Genomic DNA, 12,801 nt, shown 5'->3' with positions numbered 1-12,801 from the left:
GTACTGATGAGGTAGGGAACCTCTCTCTGTACTGGAGGTATAAACAGAGTGATTGGTTCTGGACCACCAGGATCGGGCAGCATGGTGGCTCTTGTCTGACCAGTGCTGGTCACTATGACCTGATGCCGACTTGTCCAAGTCAGACAGGTGTCTTGGTTGGGATCTTGGGGACCGATGGCATTCTGCAGATCTGTGTCGGACACCTGGCGATCCACGCCTCATGCTACACAAACGGTACCGGGAGCTAATACAGGCTGGTCACATCTTCCTGAGCAGGGTGACCTACTACTTGGGAGATGGGCGATGATGGCCCGGTGCTCTGCGATCTCAGAACATCGATCAGTCCCGTGATCAGTATGGGGCGCTTGGAGACAGTCGGGGCCGGTCTGGGAGTTCTTGTTGGGTGGTGCATGCCTCAGAGGGTCTGTGCCAATCTACTAGTGAGGTATGATGCGATGGTGGGACATCCCCCTTGATGGAGAATGGTGCTGCTGAGGCGGGGACACACGCATAGGTCCCAGCACGGTTTCCCCCAAGACTGGGGTACTGCTGGAGTCGGTGTGGGTGGCACCGGGAGCATCAGGATCTCCTGAGCTACTAGAAGGACTTTGGGCATCGATGACTCCTGAAGCTGGCCAAGGCCTGCATCGCTATCCAGAGTCACAGGCAAAGCATGAGATGGGCTGCACCGCTTGACCTGAGCTATGGGGGTGTTGAGCTGCCTGGCAGGGGTTGTGGCTCGGCCCCAGCCCTCTCCTTTCCCTTATAGAAGATAGGAGATCTTCCCCTCACAGTGTTTTCGGCTTCTTGACTGGAGGCGTAGAGGGAACCAGTGCCAGCTTGTGGACAGCACCAACAGAGCACTGAGCACAGAGGCCACTGTGCTCAGTGCGGAGTTGGACAGCTGCTCCGGTGCCGGAATGAGTGCCGACTCCCTACAGAGTCCTTTCAGATGGATATCATGCTCCTTCTTTGTCCTAGGTTTAAAGGACTTCACCTAAGCACTGTAGATAGCTGGTATGTGGAACTCTGATGGGCATAGGTTGTTTGCAGTGATCGCAGAGCTTAAAGCCTGGGGACCGGGGCATGCCCCGTCCCCCGGCCGAATCCCATTCGGGACTAATGAAGAGTTGGGAACTACTACTAAAGGTAATTAAGACACTACTAACTATATACAATTATATTACAGATTTTCAAAGTTCGTAAGAGCAGAGAATGAAAGAACGCTAGCTGAAGCTGAAGATGTTCCAGCACTGTCCCAAAAAGGCAAAAAGGAACTAAAGGTTGGGGGAACTGGCGGTGGCCCTTACGCCACACCATGTGGGCACCACTCTAGAGGACACCAGAGCTGGTCCACTATGGATACTGCCAAGGGAAAAACTTCTGGCACCTATGCATTTGGCAAGCACACACACCTAATATGGAATGAACATGAGGAAGCACTCGAAGAAGAACGTCAAGCTTCACACGCTGATTCAGTCCCATCACTAAAATTTATTCTTAAATGTTAAAAAGAAGTATTCTTCTATCCATCAAAACCTATTTTGCTGTTAAAAGGAAAAGCCAAGAAAACTGCTCTGGTGCAGAGCCTAGTTTGCCCCAAGTACTAAGAGAATGGTGCATAGGGCAGTCCTTCTGGCACATGCCACCAAGCCCATCATCTCTCCACCATGCCACCCCAAATACCACAGCTGCCCAGCCTGCCTCCTTCCCTCACAAGATCTACTCATCACAGAGACCCTGCAGTGCCAGAAAGGTGAAGTGGACAGCAGAGGACCACAAGAGAGAAATCAGACTTCTGAGAAGACTGAGGGATAAAGACATGGGGGCTGGAGTGAGCGGTACAGCCCAGTTTTTATGTTCTAAGATCTCGGTGCTCATATAGACTGCTCTCCATTCAGTGCTGCTGACCCATGGTCCAGGGAGTGAAGACAGCAGCACTACAAGGTGCCAACTCTGTATACTGAGGTACCAGTGCACCAAAGGCTTCCTCTGGTGGGCCTGCCTGAGCCCTGGTGTACTCAGGGCTCTGCACTGTGCTGCTGTTGGCTCCACTGGCACAAGAGAAAGCACTGCTGGGGGATGATGCAGCGGGGCAGGCCCAACATAAGGGGCAGGAGTGATAAGGGAAGGGGTGCCCACATTCTTTCCCCCTGTACATATCCCACCAGGCTCCCTGAGAGATTTTAAACCTCCCCACAGAAGTCCTGGTCAGATGGACCTGCTTAGGTCTGTAAGATGGATCTCTGCTCATCAACTGGAGAAAATGCATTAGATCGGGGTTCTCGACCATTATCTTTCTGACTCCCCACCAACATGCTATAAAAACTCCAGGGCCTAAGGGAGTGGGGTGGGGGGCACCTTGGGCCAGCTCTGCACGGCTGGACCCAGGGAAGGAGTGCCACCTCTGCACCCTGACTCCTCTTAGCAGGCCACCCGCTTGTCTGGATTAGGAAGAGGGCACAACCAAAAATTATAATTCAAAAGTATGGGCTCAGCCCAAAAGGTTTGGAAAGTCCTCAGGGTGCAGGTAGTGGGTAGCTAGGGGCTGTGTGCAGGCAGGGATGTGGCTCAAAGTGCAGGCAGGAGTGTACTTAAGGGCTGTGTGTGGGCAAGGATGTGGCTCAGTGTGCTGGCAGGAGTGTAGCTAGGGGTTGTGTGCAGGCAGGGATTAGCTCAGAGTGCAGGGAGAGGGTAGCTAGGGGCTGTGTGTGGTTAGGGTGTAGCTCAGGGTGCAGGCAGTGAGTAGCTAGGGGCTGTGTGCAGGCAGGGATGTAAGCTCAGGGCTGTGTGCGGGCAGGGGGTAGCTCAGAGTGCAGGAAGAGGGTAGCTAGAGGCTGTGTGTGGGTAGCGGTGTAGCTCAGGGTGCAGGGAGGGGGTCGCTAGGGGCTATGTGCAGGCAGAGTTTAGTTCAGAGTGCAGGGAGAGGGTAGCTAGGGGCTGTGTGCAGACAGGGGGTAGCTCAGGGTGCAAGCAGGGGGTAGCTAGAGGCTGTGTGTCAGGAACGGGTGGGCCCTTGCCCCTGTAGGAGCTGCTTTCCCTGAAGCCTCTGCTGGCCCCAGAGTCAGATCCCAAAATGGGGCAGGGAGCTGAGCAGCAGCCCTAGCCCTAGGCGGCAGTAGTAACAGGAGACAGAGGAGCAATACAGCTGCCTTCTCCAGGCACCAGTCAGAGCAGCAGCCGCCCCACACTGTACAGCTCCTCCAACTTGGGCGGGGCAAGGGGCATGTGTGGACCTAACCAGAGTGGCAGTCCTGGGGGCAAGGCACTTCAGTTTCGGGGGACAATGCCCCCTTATGCCTTCCCTCATCTCTGCCCATGGGCTTGGGGCTTCTGCCCCATGGGGCAATGGGGATCGTGAATACTCTGAAACTGGCTTGCAGACCCCCAGGGGGCCACAGATCCACAGTTGAGAACCTTTGCACTAGATAGAGATGCTATCCCTGGAGCAGAGCCTAGCACTTCCAACTTTGAACATGTACCCAATCCCAGTGCACATGCTGAGACCCTCTAACTCAATGGCTCTCAACCTTTCCAGACTACTGTACCCATTCAGCAGTCTGATTTGTCTTGTGTACACGCAAGCTTCACCTCACTTAAAAACTACTTGCTTACGAAATCAGACATAAAAATACAAAAGTGTCACAGCACACTATTATTGAAAAATTGCTGACTTTCTCATTTTTACCATATAATTATAAAATAAATCAATTGGAATATAAATATTGTATTTACATTTCAGTGTATAGTATATATAGTCATATAAACAAGCCATTGTCTATATGAAATTTTAATGTGTACTGGCTTCGCTAGTATATGTAGCTTGTTGTAAAACCAGGCAAATATCTAGATGAGTTCATGTACCTCCAGGGGTACACATAGCCCTGGTTGAGAACCACTGCTCTAACTGCACTGCTATACCTCCTACCTCTGGCTTTTCTGTGCACATGTAACTCATGATGTCCTGAGCAATACTGTCACAGTTTACTTGTGCTCCCCCATCTATCTATATCCATCTGCTGCCTCTTGTATAGTTAGTCTGTAAGTCCTTGCAGGCAGGGACCATCTTCTTTGTTCTGTGTTTAACATAATGGGGTCCCTGGTCTATACTTAGGACCCTTGGGTGCTACCATAATATAAATAACAAGACTTTACGAGTGGACAAATGTCAGTAGGGAACATATGCAAATCTGGCTATTGTTAGTTAAGTTTGTGCATTTGAGTGTGATTTAGAGGAACTGAGTGTGTGGATTGGGATAATCCAAATTGCAAGTGCCAGGGAATTTGCTCTGAAGGGAGGAATCTGGGTACCACTGAGTAGTATGTTGAAGTATATAGATTGGGCCTGCCTAAACTACTGTTTCTCCTTGATTTTTGGTAATGTTTTGGAGGGACTGTAACCGAACAACTTTAAATTACTGTCTAATTGATAATTTGTCAGGTGGTCACATGCAGGGGTGATGACAGACACTTCATCCTTCTCTTGACCTTTTCAAATCTCTTAGTTGTTTTCATATGATGAAGTATCAACAACTGGACACAGCAGCCCAAATAAAGGCACATAGCACTTCTCACTATAACTCTCCATCACACCGACTGTATCATATTCTGAAACCTCCCTCTCTTGGTCAGTCACAGATGGGAAGGCTGTTCTTGAAAAATGAATTTCCCTTTTGTTCGTCTCTCTTACCAGTTTCTTTAAGGACTCTCTCATCAGCCTGGACCACGGAGCAGAGGCTATTGAGAACAAGTGTGCCAAGTTTGGTGGCCGTGCGTTCCGAAGATTTGTAGTAATCAAGGGCGGTGTTTGTCAGCACAAACCAGCGTTTCTTCACCTTCAGAGAGGATGTCTTGTTACTGCTTTGAACTTCCTTATGAAGCCAGCCTAATGGGAAAGAGGCACAATAATCTTTAAGTTATTGGAGTGTACATGGGGGAACTCGCCGGGCTGAGACTGTTCGAGGAAGGGATAGGCCCCGCAGAGGGCCCCGTGATAGCGGCACCCGTGAGCATAACCGCAAAGACATTGGAGACTGTGGGGGAAACTGAGGAGGGGAAAGCCCCGCCGGAGGAGGAAGCAAATTCTGACTCCCGCACCTGAGGGACAGGAGGAGCACAGGGTGGGGCACCAGCAGGCGTGTGACTGGTGTGATGACCTGTAAGCAGAGGCAGAATTATGGGGGCAGCCGCTATCTGTGCAGTGTGCCCTCTGCAGGAGGGCGATGAAGTGAACACGTACAGAGGTGGCTGGGGTCTGCCCGGCCCTGAGCGGGGAACCACTCCCGGAAGGGCCCCCTGCAGGTAGAAAGCAAAAGGGCCAAGGGGCGAGATGGCTGGGCTTTGCGGCTCTTAAGGGGGAGGGATGTAACAGGGTGGCCAGGAAAGCCTGGCCAGGTCCCAGTTAACCCCTCTCCAATTAAGAGGATTAGTTGGGGCTGGCACAGGAGACCACACCGATTACCTGAGAACTGGCACCTGTGGGCCTAGTCAGCCAGCTGGCCATATGAAGCTGGCAGGGAGGAAACAGGGCCAGGGGCGGGGAAGACACAGGAAGGGAAGGAGTGTATGGATCTAGGTCCCTGCTGGGAGGGAAAGCTAGCAGCACCACAGGGTGTTGGCCTGAAGGAGGTGTAAATAGCTGGTGGTGGGAACTAGCACAAAGCAATAAAAGAGCACCGGTGCATACACTTGAGATGGTCTCCGACTGAGTTTTGTGGAGGAGCCAGGAGGGCGCCATTACACGGACATTTGCAATTCTCTTTATTTGTGATGGGCCAAGAGAGAAGGGGAAAACAGGTCTTATTCTGCTGTAATCCTGCCCTCAAGAAGGGCAAGCCTGGCTCAAAATTTCCTGGCCAGTAGAAAGCACCTTTGTTTTAAAAAAATATATATTTTGTTTGGTTTTGGATTTTCTATTTAGTGAAATTCAGAATTTTAAGAAATCTTATCCTTAAAGACTCTGCTGCAAGAAGGAGATCCCTGGTCTGTTGTCTGCATAGGAGTGAAAGCAGAGAACTTTGGAGGTTCTCCACCAAGGGGCAGTCTTGGCCCCATGCTGGCTGTCAATCTTAGTTCTGACTCCCACCAGCAGGAACAGGGGGAACGCACCACAGTACAGACTGCTAGACATGGAGCATGTGGTGGGTTAGCAAGGGTATTGGAATAATTTTTATAGTGGGAGTGCTGAGAACCATTGAACCAAACTGTAAACCCTGTATACAATGGAAACTATTTCAAGGCATGGGGGATGGCAGCACTCCCCATTTCCAGCACATGAGGGGGTAAGAACCAATTCATCTACTTTGTTACCCTCTTGGAACTATCTGATCCAGGAACAATGTGTGAGCCCGTTACGAATAGACTTAGCCCGTCTTCCTCTTTTTCCAGGAAAGTGACCACTATCAATGTGCTACATAAGGCACTGAAAAGAGATCACCCTTGTGAGACATGCCTTCTCTTTCCCCTTGGGCAGATGGCTCACGTATACCTTCCCACCTATAACCTTTCATCACACTCTAATCAAGCCCAAGAGAAATGAAGATTCAATAATTTTAAAAGGCTGACAACATCTAAGATAAATATGGTTCTCCACTGTTAGGGACAGCAACAACCAGTCCATCAGCTATGGAGGAGGCCAGGTTCCCACTCAGGCAGATCACAAAGCAGCAGCAAGGGTGGGTCTAGGACTCACACAGCTTAATAATGAGAATCTACATAGGCAATTTTCAGAAGAGAACATGCTGTTTACTCTCCCTTCCAGTCCATTAATGAAGGGGCTAGATAATACCAGAAATAGCATAATACCGAACACTGTGAGTCCCACTAGACACTTCCATCTATGTGAGTGACATATCCAACCCCAATAGGATTTCCATTTTTGTGACATGATGATGATGTGTTCTTTGAGTCTGTGTGCAAAATAAGGTTGCAGTACATTTCCTTTTACCTCTCACAAGAAACTCCTGACCATCAATCCTGGATTCGCCTTTGGGTTTTTGCAGGAGCGAGATCCAGTGATGCATCTCCTCTGGGGTGTCACTGTTACAGTGAATCACTCGATTTGCTGTGATGATCACAAAGGAATTTGGCCTGCCAGAAAACATGAGAATTAAAACTGGTCATATCAGATCCATGTATGGAGCAAAAGCACTGTTGAGACAGAGCACCTCTTCCCTAGTCATCTGTCCAAATTTCCACTTCTTGTAAGCTTCCTTTTTGAGTTTAAGCTCAGCGAAGATTTCTCTGTTAAGACAAGCTGGTCGCCTGCCATATTTGCTATTTTTTCTGCACATTGGGATGGTTTGTTTCTGTGCTGAATAAGGCTTCTTTAAAATACAGTCAGTTCTCCTGGAATCCTTTCCCCTTCATATTAGCCTCCCAGGGGATCCTGCCTATCAGTTCCCTGAGGGAGTCAAAGTCTGCTTTTCTGAAATCCAGGGTCTGTATTCTGTTGCTCTCCTTTCTTCCTTGTGTCAGGATCCTGAACTCAACTATTTAATGGTCACTGCTGCCCAGGTTGCCTCCCACTTCTACTTCCCCAGTGGAGGGCAACAAAAATGATTAGAGGACTGGAGCACATGACTTATGAAGAGAGACTGAAGGAACTGGGCTTATTTAGCCTGCAGAAGAGAAGACTAAGGGGGGATTTGATAGCAACCTTCAACTACTTGAAGGGATGCTCCAAGGAGGAGGGAGCTAGGCTGTTCTCAGTGGTGACGGAGGACAGAACAAGGAGCAATGGTTTGAAGTTGCAGTTGCGGAAGTCGAGGCTGGATATTAGAAAAAACTTTCTGACTAGGAGAGTGGTGAAGTATTGGAATGGGTTACCTAGGGAGGTGGTAGAATCTCCATCTTTAGAGCTATTTAAAGTCCGGCTAGACCGCACCCTGGCTGGGATTATTTAGGGAAAATGGTCCTGCCTTTAGCAGGGGGTTGGACTAGATGACCTCATGAGGTCCCTTCCAACCTTTTGATTCTATGATTCTATGAATTGTTCCCTGTTTGTGAGCAACGAGCCAAGAGGAGCACAGCCCCATATCCCTTAATTTAAAAGGAGGCAGCACTGAATCTGGGGGCAGCGAGAGAGGGGAGTCTCTATATCTGAGACCCAGGGCTGTGGAGTAGAAGAGAGTCAAGCCAGATTTAGGAAGCAGAAGTTCCAGTCCTACATCTCTAGCCAGCCACCTCGCTTTGCACCTGGGATTACAATCAGGGCCGGCACTTCCATTTAGGCGGCATAGGCAATCGCCTAGGGTGCCAGGATTATTGGGTGGCGGCATTTTGCCGGGGGAGGGAAGGGCGGCAGGCAGCTCTGGTGGACCTGCTGCAGTCGTGCCTGCGGAGGGTCCCCTGGTCCTGTGGCTCCAGTGGAGCTGCCACAGGCATGCCTGTGGACGGTCCACTGCTCCGGTGACCTCCCGCAGGCACAGCTGTGGCAGGTCAACCGGAGTCACGGGACCAGCGTACGGGGTGGCGAAATGGCCTTGCGCCTAGGGCGCTAAAAACACTAGCGCTGGTCCTGATTACAATGGGATAGAGACTAAGGGCAAGTCTACACTCAAAATGCTGCATGGGTGCACCTGTACCACTGCAGCGTTTTATCGAAGATACTCTGAGTGACGTAGTTATGCTGACACATGTCTGTAGTGTAAGAACAGACCTAAGTGTTACTCTACACTCCTTCAGTACAAAAAGCCTAGCTGAAATAATGTCTAAAATTTTCCACCTTAACACTCAACTAAGAATCCCTTAAAATACAAAAACTCTATAACTGTATTGTGAAACTGCCTGCAGGAGAAAAAAAAATACTTTAAAGCAAAGTAATGCAATAAGAAACTTAAGTAGGAGAAGCCCATTGTTTTTTTTAACTGACAGTGAACACTTTCAACTGAATAAAATGTGAAATGCTCCCTGATTTATATTCTGGTTGGTTTCACAGCACAATGTATGAACTATAGAACCGCCCTGTGTTTTAAAAGGACCTTTTTTGTTTTTGTTAGGGAGCAGTAAGAGTAGAATTTAGTTTATTATGTTGGTAAGGCCTTCCTCAGGCTACAGCATATACTTGTTAATTTGGGCTTTTTCTGCAGAAAATGTCTGTCTTCTAATAAAGCTTTTCAAAAGTGTAAATTTTTATTTAACTTGGATTCCAAGGCCATGAACGACAAAGATACTTCGGCACCTACTTCTGCTTTTAGGCACCACTGCGATCCACTAAACTCCAGCTCAGTTGCCACCTAACTCTGTAGGTGCCTAAAGTCGCTCAGCATCTATGTTTCTGCCTCTGAATGTGTGTATTGCAGCCTCATTCTAGGTCTCCAGGGACCGATCTCCTGCCTAGGCCCCAGGATGATTCACAAACTGGAGAAGACATGCATTCGTCCACCTAAGTGACATGCAGGAGCATAGTCTGGTAGGCATGCTCAGACGCCACCTGACAGGGTGGGTCCTTTAGAAGAGTCCACACAGAACACCTGAGGAGGCAGAGCTCCCTCACAACTTTTAGTCTTGTGGTTAGGATACTGACCCAGGATGTCGGAGACCCCCAGCTCAAGTCCCCCCGCCACCTGAGGGGGAGAAGGGATTTGAAGAAGGGTCTGCAACCTCTCAAGTGACTGCCCTAACCACTAGGCTATGGGATATTCTGATGTGAGTCTCTCTCCTACTGAACTTCTTCCACTTCAAATAACTAATTAAATATTACCTGGGCTAGAGAAAGAGTTAGACTGAATCTTCAGTCTATTGGTTAGGGCACTCACCTGAGGAATGGCAGAGCCTTGTTCAGAAAGGGGACTATGAACTGCAGGTCTCCCACATCCTGAGTGAATACCCTAACCGCTGGTCTAAAGGAGGTCTGCCTTTCCCCTCCTGCCCCCAGGTGTTTTGTTTCTGGCCCCACATGTGACTTAGATGGCCAAATGACTCCCTCTCCTTCTTCCCCCCAGTTTGCGGATCACAAACAGAAATAGGTGCCTGTCTCTGAGATGGGAAGGGACTTAGCACTGGCAAGCTTAGGTGGCTCCCTACCTAGGATGCTGACTTTGTGGTTCGCAGTTTAAGGTACCTCTGTCTCTCCCCATTTATCACACAGGAGCCCAGATGCCTAACTCAGGCTTCACGATACTGAGCATCACAGCACCTAATTCTAGGTGCCAAAAAAAAACAAAAAAAAACCACAGGAGGAACACTGTGCTCCACAAAGCATGAGTCTCTATGTGGGTCTGGGCCCAAGTGACTAATAGGCTCTATCATTAGGAAGAATTTGGTGGATTAAGAACATTCTCAGAGTGGTAGCCATGTTGGTCCATATCAGCAAAAAGAATGAGGAGTCCTTGTGGCATCTTAAAGACTAACAAATTTATTTGAGCATAAGCTTTTTGTGTGTTTAGCCCACGAAAGCTTATGTTCAAATAAATTTGTTAGTCTCTAAGGTGCCACAAGTACACCTCATTCTTTTTACTAATGTTCTGTGAACCACAGCTTGAGAATAACTGAGCTACTGAGATATTAGTGATCAGATACTGTCATGGAATTTTTCATGTACTGTTATTGTTCATATCATCAATTATTGGAGGATATTATGCCAGTAGCATAATAACTTGATTAACATTTTGGTATATGGTTGACAAATCCAAAACTGAACAGATTTTGAACCAAGATGGATGGAGTGACCAGCCATATTACATCAATATAACAAGTTTCAAAAAAGAACTAGATAAATTCATGGAGGATAGGTCCATCAATGTCTATTAGCCAGGATGAGCAGGAATGGTGTCTCTAGCCTCTGTTTGCCAGAAGCTGGGAATGAGCGACCGGGGACGGATCACTTGATAATTACCTGTCCTGTTCATTCTCTCTGGGGCACCTGGCATTGTCCGCTGTTGGCAGACAGGATACTGGGCTAGATGGACATTTGGTCTGATGCAGTAGGGCCATGCTTATGTTCAAGTAGGGAATAACATTCCTGAGTTTAATGGCTTCTTTTTAGCAAGGCTGTTTTTGCTAAATCTACAAGATTAAGATCTTGCAGCCAAAGTAATTTTAACACAGGGCAGCAAGGCTCAGGCGGGTTCAAGCTTCAGTCCCCACTTCTGGGGTCATGTAACAATGTTTATTGTCAGAAAGGGGTCATGGTGCAATGAAGTTTGAGAACCCCATATCTACTCTCATCTCCTTTATGATCCAGAACATAAGTGAACAAGGAGCAGCGAACAGCAGAGGCTAACAGAGGGAGTTTGCCTGGGATCTGTCCAAGAGGAGGTATGCTAAGTGCTGCATTAGGGGGACTGTGTTGGCGAGTATCTGAGTATCTGTTGCGGGGACAGTTTGTCAGTTTGACTGTGTGCTTGACTGTTTGTTTGAAAAGCGTGAATTAGGAGTGCATTCTTCCTGGTGGGCCTTGAGTGGGCCTGACTCTTACAAAAAAGCAGTCAGCTAAGTGGCAAACAGCGGAGGCTAACAGAGGGAGTTTGCCTGGGAGTTCACCTGGGGAGAGCTCACTGAGGCTTTCATCTTGAAGGCTTCTGTGAGTTGCTGCAACAGCTGAGGAACCTCTTAGAAGGAAGAAATTATGGAAGGTGAGCATTCAGCTGTTTTAATCTGCACAGGTTGTGCTATGTTTGTCTTTCTTCCCCAGGACAAAAGTGACTTTGTCTGTTCAAAGTGCAAGCTGGTCTGCATATTGGAAGAGAAGGTTCGAGGTCTGGAGAAACAAATATCGACCCTGTGTTGCACAAGCGAACATGAACATTTCCTGGACAGATGTCAGGATATGCTTCTATGAGCACAGAGTTCTGAAGAATCGGACCATGTTGTGCAGAGGGGAGAGAGGGACGGTGAAGAAATTTGGCAGCATGTGACCTCCAGAAGAAGAAAGAGGAGTGTCCATGTACCAGCAATGGAGATACAGGTGAGCAACCGTTTTCTTGTTCTCTCCATAGGTATTAATGTGGAGAGTAGACTAGATGGTACATCTGAAGAAGGGAGCAGAAGGAGACTCCACCAATTGGAAGGCATGAGATGCACTGTCCTAGGGATGGGGGAATCCACGACCACTGCTCCCAAGAGAAGGAGGCAAGTGGTGGTGGTCAGGGACTCTCTCCTAAGGGGGACTGAGTCATCTATCTGCTGCCCCGACCGAGAAAACCGAGAGGTCTGCTGCTTGCCAGGAGCTAGGATTCACGATGTGACGGACAGACTGCCGAGACTCATCAAGCCCTCAGATTGCTACCCCTTCCTGCTTCTCCACATGGGCACCAATGATACTGCCAAGGATGACCTTGAGCGGATCACTGTTGACTACGTGGCTTTGAGAAGAAGGATAAAGGAGTTTGAGGCACAAGAGGTGTTCTCGTCCATCCTCCATGTGCAGGGAAAAGGCCTGGGTAGAGACAGTTGAATTGTGGAAGTCAACAAATGGCTACGCAGGTGGTGTCGGAGAGAAGGCTTTGGATTCTTTGACCATGGGATGGTGTTCCAAGAAGGAAGAGTGCTAGGCAGAGATGGGCTCCACCTAAAGAAGAGAGGGAAGAGCATCTTCGCAAGCAGGCTGGCTAACCTAGTGAGGAGGGCTTTAAACTAGGTTCACCAGGGGAAGGAGACCAAAGCCCTGAGATAAGTGTGGAAATGGGATACGGGGAGGAAGCACGAATAGGAGAGCGCAAGAGGGGAGGACTTCTGTCTCATACTGAGAAAGCAGGACAATCAGTGCGTTATCTTAAGTGCCTATACACAAATGCAAGAAGCATGGGAAACAAGCAGGGAGAACTGGAAGTCCTGGCACAGTCAAGGAATTATGATGTG

General features: G+C 48.7%; 1 protein-coding gene across 2 annotated transcripts in view; it reads right to left on the bottom strand.

Annotated features, from left to right (window-relative positions):
• The window catches only part of LOC116821324 (unconventional myosin-X-like), a 290,101-nt gene that overhangs the window by 42,798 nt on the left and 234,502 nt on the right, over positions 1-12,801 (bottom strand). For both annotated transcript variants that reach the window (XM_032774422.1, XM_075070332.1), the window contains 2 exons: positions 6,947-7,089; positions 4,691-4,885 (listed from right to left, as the gene is read on the bottom strand). In XM_032774422.1, coding sequence (XP_032630313.1) covers positions 4,691-4,885; positions 6,947-7,089 — 338 coding nt within the window. The remainder of the gene's footprint in view (positions 1-4,690; positions 4,886-6,946; positions 7,090-12,801) is intronic.

Source organism: Chelonoidis abingdonii, chromosome 10 (assembly GCF_003597395.2).
Source record: "Chelonoidis abingdonii isolate Lonesome George chromosome 10, CheloAbing_2.0, whole genome shotgun sequence".
Classification (NCBI taxonomy): Eukaryota; Metazoa; Chordata; order Testudines; family Testudinidae; genus Chelonoidis; species Chelonoidis abingdonii.
Note: the sequence above shows the minus strand (reverse complement) of the source record. Positions and strands in the feature narration are given on the sequence as shown.